Source organism: Heterodontus francisci, chromosome 47, assembly GCF_036365525.1.
Source record: "Heterodontus francisci isolate sHetFra1 chromosome 47, sHetFra1.hap1, whole genome shotgun sequence".
NCBI classification, from domain to species: domain Eukaryota; kingdom Metazoa; phylum Chordata; class Chondrichthyes; order Heterodontiformes; family Heterodontidae; genus Heterodontus; species Heterodontus francisci.
Window position 1 is genome coordinate 19,121,384 of NC_090417.1, and position 8,783 is coordinate 19,130,166.

The following is an 8,783-nucleotide window of genomic DNA, read 5'->3' on the forward strand; positions in this document are numbered from 1 at the left end:
CTCCAGCTGTGGCCTAACTACCGTTTTATACAGCTCCATCATAACCTCCCTGCTCTTATATTCTGTGCCTTGGCTAATAAAGGCAAGTATCCCATCTGCCTTCCTAACCACCTTATCTACCTGTGCTGCTGCCTGCAGTGATCTATGGACAAGTACACTAAGGTCCCTTTGACCCTATCATGTGCTTCTGAAATCTTCATTGAAGCATTCGTTACCTCGAGACTTGACTACCCCAGTGCATTCCTTGCTGGTCTCCTACATTTGTTCTCGGTAAATTTGAGGTCATCCAAATCTCTGCTTCCTGTGTCGTAACTGGCATCAAGTTCCATTCACCTATCACCGCTGTGCTATTTGACCTATTTTCTCTCCTGGTCAAGCAATGTCTTGATTTTAAAATGCTCATCCTTGTTTTCGAACCATTCCATGTCCTTAACCCTCCCTATTTCTCTAACCTCCTCCAGCCCCGCAGGTATCTGCGCTGCTCTAATTCTGGCCTCTTGTGCATCCCTGATTTTAATCACTGCACCCTTGTTGGCTGCGCCATCGATTTCCTTGGCCCCAAGCTCTGGAATATCCTCCCTACACTCCTTAAAACCTACCTCCGACCAAGCTTTTGGTCATCTGACCTCATATCTTTTGTGCCTCGGTATCCTACTTAGTTTTCTAATGCTCGTTGAAAGCGACTTGAGACGTTTTATTTTGTTTAAGGCGCTATGTGAATATAAGTTGCTGTTGAACTAGGTGGTTTCTGCCAGTGGAATGGGCCTCCGCACCTTTCTGTGCTGCCTGGTGCGTATGACTCATGCGTACTGTATCTCCCTTCTAGGTTGGGGTGGACAGCTGCTCAGAACAAATTGTTCAACAAGATTGTGAAGGCATTGCATTCAGACCGACTGGCGAGACTGGCGAACGAGGGGGTGAGTACCACGTGGTGACTGAGCCTAGTGAATGTTTGGCATTCAGTGCCCTAACTTCTGCCATAGACAGATGACAGTTATTTCCCACAGCTGGATGGTCAGATTGAATGAACCTTGACCTTAACTGCCAGCTGAGCCACGTACCGTGCAGTCTGGCCACTGGGAGAGTCTGTATGACAAGTGCCCGGAGGAATTCTAAGGCAGGGGGTTTTTGGAGACCAACCCCATCTGCCCCCATCGATCCAGACCCAAGCAATGGGTGTTGGTCACTGATCTGCTCAGGGAGCGGTGCCAGATGGGGGATGGCCACTCGCACAATTATCTGCTTGTTTGTCAAGTACAGGGTGAAGGTGCAATCACAGTTCTAACAATCTGGTGATGCTGATAAACTCGGGAGAGAGCAGGATATTTTTACCAACTGTCTTTTAACAGCCATCCAGGGAAATCCCCAAATTCTGTCCCTGATCTCAGCCAGCAGACCAGTAGAGAGACTCGAGGTTAGCCACAGTGCCGTAGGCTTGGCTCAGAAGCAAGGGCTTCTTGTTCCTGTTGACTCTCCAGTTATCTTGCTGGAAATCAATTGGCAACAAAGTCTTGCTGTCAGATAATAAAAACAAAATACTGCGGATGCTGGAACTCTGAAATAAAAGCAGAAAGTGTCAGAAATATTCAGCAGGTCTGGCAGCTTCTGTGGAGAGAGAGAAACAAAGTTAACGTTACAGGTCAGTGATCTTTCATCAGATCTTGTCCTCTGATAGTTGGGAGGGAGGGAGAAGGCAAGGTGCAGGAAATTGTCTTTCTTGGAGGTATTGGGATTTATTGATTGGGACAATGTGAAACTCAGGCTCTTTTATTCAGGGCAGCAATGAGCCGGTGCTGCGGAGGATAGCAGTGGACAAGTGTGCTCGACGCATTCGACATGCCCTGGCCAGCCTGAACTGGGACACCAAGTTAACGCAATGGCTGCACACGACACTGGTGGAAACACTGAGCCTGCCCATGCTCGCAGCCTACTTAGACGTGCTTCAGACCCTGAAATGCAAGGTATGGTGACTCTACACTTCATAGTGGGGAATTCAGTTGCACATCTTTCTTGACAGAAAGACTTGGATTTATACAGCAAATTTCAACGCCTCAGGAAGTCTCAAATTACTTTCCAGTCAAAGAAGTGTTGTCATTTGTAGGGTAATGTAGCAGCAAATTAGCACAGCAAGCTACAACAAACAGCATTGAAGTAATGACCAGCAAATCGGTTTTGTTGACGTTGCTTGAGGGATAAACATTGGCCAGGGCACTGGAGAGAACTCCCATGCTGGTCTTCTAGTAGCATTGTGGGAATTCTTTTTCTGAGCTGCTGACAAGGCAAGTGGGACCTCTGTTTAACATTTTTCTCTGAAAGACAGGACCTCCGACAGTGCAGCACGCCTTTAGTACTGACACTTGGGAGTATCATCAAGATTTTCTGCTGAAGTTATGAACATACCATCTGCCAACTCAAGTGAGAGATCTACCCACTGAGCTACGACTGACACTTGAAGCCCAATTGCAAAAAGCAGTTGAAGGTTGTGATATTTGAGCCTGTGATACATGCTGACAGTGGGAGGGCCGCGCTGGCGGAGGGGCCGCAGCGAGGGAGGGCCGCGCTGGCGGAGGGGCCGCAGCGAGGGAGTGCCGCGCTGGCGGAGGGGCCATCTTTCTGCTGAGTCGTTAATCTGAGCCTGTATCAGTCCAAGTTGTTGCTACCCAAGGTATATTCACAACACAGATCCTGCGTGAGTTCAGTTCGTGGCGGGCCTGCATCATGGCATGTTGGTACAAGAGGATGTGTAAATCGTGGGCACCACTGCCTTCTGAAGTATCTGGTCTGCATCTGTCTGCCTCTCTATACCTGCCATTATCTTCCTGGCATATACCCCTCGACATCTAATCTTTGTCAGAATCGCAGCCTCTCTTTTGTTTATGTATCGCACTATCAGTTGGTACAGACTACACATTCCCCATGAACCTTTAAACCCTACTTCTTTGACAGTGATAGAATAAGTGAATGGATAAAACTGTAGCAATTGGATTTCCATCTAGGTAAAAGTGAGGTCATCCATTTGGGCCCAAAAAGGATAAAACAGGATACTTTGTAAATGGTGAAAAGCTTGAAACAGTGGAGGTGCAAAAAGCCTTGGGGTTCAACTGCAGATCCTTAAAATATCAACAGGTGCAGAAAATGATCAGAAAGGTGAATGAATACTGGTCGAGATATCAACAGGATGAGAATACAAGAGGGTAGAAGTCATGTTTCAGCTATACAAAGCCTTGCTTAGACCACATCTGGAGTTAGTGAGAGCAGTTCTGGGCACCACACCTGGGGAAAGATATATTGGCCTTGGAGGGAGTGCAGTGTGGATTTACCAGAATGATATCTGGACTCCCAAGGGTTAAATTACGAGGAGAGATTACCCAAACTAGGATTTTAATTGCCTGGAATTTATAAGGTTAAAGAGTGATTTGTTTGACTGTTTCAAGATATTATGGGGAACTGATTGGATTAAATAGAGCAAAATTATTTCCGTCAGTTGGGGGATCTAGGACGAGGGGGCAAAATCTGAAATTTGGAGCTGGACCTCTCAAAACTGAAATTCGGAAACCCTTCACACAAAAGGTGGTCAAAGTTTGGAATTCGCTTACGCAAATGGCAATTGATCCATCAATTAATTTTACATCTGTTTTTGGTAAGATATTTGTTAACGCAAGATATTGAGGGATGTGGGGCAAATGCACATTTGTGGAGTTAAGTTGAAGATCAGCCATAATCAATGGATGAACTGGCTTGAGAAGCTAAACAGCCTCCTCCTGTATTGATCCCTCTGCCACACCCTTAGGATTTCTCTAATCCTAAGCTGTCTCACTGCTGCGAACCGGACCACCTGTAGTTATCGCTGTTGGTTTTCCTGAGCTCCTTGACTGTATTTGATTCTGCCAGCATATCTTAAGTTTGGATTCTCCTGCTGCCCTTCTCTCTGATGTTTCCTTTCAGGTCCCAACATTGATCGATAAAATGATCATCTCTTCCACCACCAAGTCAGGAGCTGCTGGGGCCGAGGCCTTGTCCTTGCTGTTGAAACGGCCGTGGGATCCTGCGGTGGGTGTGCTGTCCCACAACAAACCTGTGAGTCAGTTAGCCGGAGTAGAAAATTCCTTACTGCATGGAGGGTCTGTGGCTGGGAGGGCTGTCGAAAGGGTATACCGTACTGTTGTTGGAAAGATATGTGTTTAGTTGATGTAAAGTGAAGAAAGCGTGGAATTCAGGTGGTTCATGTGCTTTGGGAGAAAGTCTCACTCACAGAATGAATGAACTGGTAGACATGGGGGGTGGATAAGGGGTTGAGTGACCAGGTGATGATGAGGTTAATGAAGGGTGGTGGGGGGCAGCGATAGTGGGGACAAATGAGGCCTGAGATGCTTTGTTGGGATGGAGGTGTGGAGGACGTTGAAAGTTGCCGGGCAAGGTGTCAATGAGGCTGGGGTGGGTGGCGTGTGGATGGGCTGGATATAGATGGCTCTGTTTGCTAACTCTACAGTTGTTGCTGCCTGCACTGCATGCACAAATGTTGCCTCCTGTGGGTGTGTTGAGGTTTGATGCCGCTGTTTGAAGTAGATTTTAATGCTGCTGCTTTGACCTGCAGAGTAAGATCCCAGGTTCTCCACTGTTGCTTGTCACTCCGTGTGGACCTACAAATAACATGACGTCTGCATCACGCAGGAACCGCTTCTGGTTATCCCAGTTGTCCTGTTTGGGAAAGGTTTGTTGTGTTCAGTGTCTGTTATAATCACACTGTCAAGAGATTTGTTGTGTTTATTACTGGGTGAGCACTTTTGTGACCTAGAGTCTTGTGTTAACGCCTCATTGGGAAATTACTGATAAAATAAATTGCAAATACAGATATCAGTGAATATTTAATGGCTGCTTTTGAAAATAGAGCAATAGAAAAATTTATGCAGCCTGAAGGGGTCAGGGTGGGGAGAGAGTGGGTGTCAGCTACTGGTGAGATAGTGGGGAGGGGGGGGAAGAGTGCCAGCAAGGACAAGGTGGGGAGAAAGAAGGTGGGATGCTGGTGAGATTTGGAGGGAAGGGGAATTGCAGAAGTGGGGCAAGTGTGGGGAGAGAGGGGTCAGCTGCTGGTGAAGGTCGACGGGGAGGCGGGGAGGTGCAATGGTGTGGGTGCAGTCGTTTTATCCAGTCAGGTCTCAAGAATGATAATATGGGGACAGTGCTAGCTGGTTAAGGGGATCAAGCTCTGGACAACTTGTTGGATTGATGAAGGTGGAGAAAAGCATTGGGGATATGGTGCAAGTCTGGCGCTGGAATTTGAGCTCACTGGTCGTGTTTGTTCCCCGCAGAGGTTTCATTGCTGCATTTTGTCCTACAGGTTATCCCGGTCACCATGCACATTGTAAATGGGGGTTCAGGAGTGAGCGTGGTGCAGTATTTGGAGCACATGATCGGAGCTATCCGAGCAAAGATACTTGAGGTTGGTGATGTGACACATCAAAGAAATGACCTTTGGATCAGGCGGCCACCACTTTGCCCCTCGAGCCTGCGTTTACACCGTTCCATTTTCTTGCTTTCTACCCTCACGGTGGTGTTTTATATCCAGCAGATTGTGTCCATGATATGGGCCCATGCTGCTACCAGTCCCTGTCACCCTCCCTTCACTTAGTTTAGTTTAGAGATACAGCACTGAAACAGGCCCTTCGGCCCACTGAGTCCTTGCCGGCAATCAACCACCCATTTATACTAATCCTACATTAATTCCATATTCCTACCACATCCCCACCTGTCCCTATATTTCCCTACCACCTACCTAAACTAGTGACAATTTATAATGGCCAATTTACCTATCAACCTTATGAGACCACCTTCTTTGCCAGCTGCCCACTCCTTCCCCCCCACTTCTCTCTCTCCCTCCTCCCCCCCCCCCCCACTGCTCTCCCTCCCTCCCCTCCCTCCCTCCTCTCCCCACATCTCTCGCTCCCTCCCCCGCCCCCCCACTGCTCTCCCTCCCCCGCCCCCCCACTGCTCTCCCTCCCCCGCCCCCCCCACTGCTCTCCCTCCCCCGCCCCCCCCACTGCTCTCCCTCCCCCGCCCCCCCCACTGCTCTCCCTCCCCCGCCCCCCCCACTGCTCTCCCTCCCCCGCCCCCCCCACTGCTCTCCCTCCCCCGCCCCCCCCACTGCTCTCCCTCCCCCGCCCCCCCCACTGCTCTCCCTCCCCCGCCCCCCCCACTGCTCTCCCTCCCCCGCCCCCCCCACTGCTCTCCCTCCCCCGCCCCCCCCACTGCTCTCCCTCCCCCGCCCCCCCCACTGCTCTCCCTCCCCCGCCCCCCCCACTGCTCTCCCTCCCCCGCCCCCCCCACTGCTCTCCCTCCCCCGCCCCCCCCACTGCTCTCCCTCCCCCGCCCCCCCCACTGCTCTCCCTCCCCCGCCCCCCCCACTGCTCTCCCTCCCCCGCCCCCCCCACTGCTCTCCCTCCCCCGCCCCCCCCACTGCTCTCCCTCCCCCGCCCCCCCCACTGCTCTCCCTCCCCCCGCCCCCCCCACTGCTCTCCCTCCCCCGCCCCCCCCACTGCTCTCCCTCCCCCGCCCCCCCCACTGCTCTCCCTCCCCCGCCCCCCCCACTGCTCTCCCTCCCCCGCCCCCCCCACTGCTCTCCCTCCCCCGCCCCCCCCACTGCTCTCCCTCCCCCGCCCCCCCCACTGCTCTCCCTCCCCCGCCCCCCCCACTGCTCTCCCTCCCCCGCCCCCCCCCACTGCTCTCCCTCCCCCGCCCCCCCCACTGCTCTCCCTCCCCCGCCCCCCCCACTGCTCTCCCTCCCCCGCCCCCCCCACTGCTCTCCCTCCCCCGCCCCCCCACTGCTCTCCCTCCCCCGCCCCCCCACTGCTCTCCCTCCGCCCCCCCCACTTCTCTCTCTCCCTCCTCCCCCCCCACTTCTCTCTCTCCCTCCTCCCCCCCCCACTTCTCTCTCTCCCTCCTCCCCCCCCCACTTCTCTCTCTCCCTCCTCCCCCCCCACTTCTCTCTCTCCCTCCTCCCCCCCCCCACTGCTCTCCCTCTCCCCCCCCACTTCTCTCTCTCCCTCCCCCCCCCCACTTCTCTCTCTCCCTCCTCCCCCCCCACTTCTCTCTCTCCCTCCTCCCCCCCCACTTCTCTCTCTCCCTCCTCCCCCCCCACTTCTCTCTCTCCCTCCTCCCCCCCCACTTCTCTCTCTCCCTCTCCCCCCCCACTTCTCTCTCTCCCTCCTCCCCCCCCACTTCTCTCTCTCCCTCCTCCCCCCCACTTCTCTCTCTCCCTCCTCCCCCCCCACTTCTCTCTCTCCCTCCTCCCCCCCCCACTTCTCTCTCTCCCTCCTCCCCCCCCCACTTCTCTCTCTCCCTCCTCCCCCCCCACTTCTCTCTCTCCCTCCTCCCCCCCCACTTCTCTCTCTCCCTCCTCCCCCCCACTGCTCTCCTCCCTCCCCGCACTGCTCTCCCTCCCCCCCCACTGCTCTCCCTCCCCCCCCACTGCTCTCCCTCCCCCCCACTGCTCTCCCTCCCCCCCCACTGCTCTCCCTCCCCCCCACTGCTCTCCTCCCCCCCACTGCTCTCCTCCCCCCCACTGCTCTCCCTCCCCCCCCACTGCTCTCCCTCCCCCCCACTGCTCTCCCTCCCCCCCACTGCTCTCCCTCCCCCCCCACTGCTCTCCCTCCCCCCCCACTGCTCTCCCTCCCCCCCCACTGCTCTCCCTCCCCCCCCACTGCTCTCCCTCCCCCCCCCACTGCTCTCCCTCCCCCCCCACTGCTCTCCCTCCCCCCCCCACTGCTCTCCCTCCCCCCCACTGCTCTCCCTCCCCCCCACTGCTCTCCCTCCCCCCCCACTGCTCTCCCTCCCCCCCACTGCTCTCCCTCCCCCCCCCACTGCTCTCCCTCCCCCCCCACTGCTCTCCCTCCCCCCCCCACTGCTCTCCCTCCCCCCCCACTGCTCTCCCTCCCCCCCACTGCTCTCCCTCCCCCCACTGCTCTCCCTCCCCCCCCACTGCTCTCCCTCCCCCCCCACTGCTCTCCCCTCCCCCCCCCACTGCTCTCCCTCCCCCCCCCACTGCTCTCCCTCCCCCCCCCACTGCTCTCCCTCCCCCCCCACTGCTCTCCTCCCCCCCCCCACTGCTCTCCCTCCCCCCCCCACTGCTCTCCCTCCCCCCCCCCCACTGCTCTCCCTCCCCCCCCCCACTGCTCTCCCTCCCCCCCCACTGCTCTCCCTCCCCCCCCCACTGCTCTCCCTCCCCCCCCCCACTCTGATCTCCCTCCCCCCCACCACTGCTCTCCCTCCCCCCCCCACTTCTCTCTCTCCCTCCTCCCCCCCACTTCTCTCTCTCCCTCCTCCCCCCCACTTCTCTCTCTCCCTCCTCCCCCCCCACTTCTCTCTCTCCCTCCTCCCCCCCCACTTCTCTCTCTCCCTCCTCCCCCCCCCCACTTCTCTCTCTCCCTCCTCCCCCCCCACTTCTCTCTCTCCCTCCTCCCCCCCCACTTCTCTCTCTCCCTCCTCCCCCCCCACTTCTCTCTCTCCCTCCTCCCCCCCCCACTGCTCTCCCTCCCCCCCCCACTGCTCTCCCTCCCCCCCCACTGCTCTCCCTCCCCCCCCCACTGCTCTCCCTCCCCCCCCCACTGCTCTCCCTCCCCCCCCCACTGCTCTCCCTCCCCCCCCCACTGCTCTCCCTCCCCCCCCCACTGCTCTCCCTCCCCCCCCACTGCTCTCCCTCCCCCCCCCACTGCTCTCCTCCCCCCCCACTGCTCTCCCTCCCCCCCCCACTGCTCTCCCTCCCCCGCCCCCCACTGCTCTCCCTCCCC

The 8,783-nt window shown here is 56.4% G+C and overlaps 1 protein-coding gene across 8 annotated transcripts in view; it reads left to right on the forward strand.

Annotated features, from left to right (window-relative positions):
• Window positions 1–830: 830 nt before the first annotated feature.
• Window positions 831–8,783, forward strand: part of kansl3 (KAT8 regulatory NSL complex subunit 3) — a 65,454-nt gene continuing 57,501 nt past the window's right edge. For 4 of the 8 annotated variants that reach the window (XR_010971145.1, XR_010971146.1, XM_068023226.1 and 1 more), the window contains exons 1-4: window positions 1,831–1,961; window positions 3,946–4,077; window positions 4,595–4,711; window positions 5,339–5,440. Coding sequence is in view for 6 of the 8 variants with exons in the window: in XM_068023226.1 (XP_067879327.1) it covers window positions 1,917–1,961; window positions 3,946–4,077; window positions 4,595–4,711; window positions 5,339–5,440 (396 nt within the window). In the remaining 2 variants the exon portion in view is untranslated. Of the gene's footprint in view, window positions 918–1,775; window positions 1,962–3,945; window positions 4,078–4,594; window positions 4,712–5,338; window positions 5,441–8,783 lie in introns of those variants that run through there. The other 4 variants (XM_068023227.1, XM_068023228.1, XM_068023229.1 and 1 more) reach the window with 2 other exon arrangements.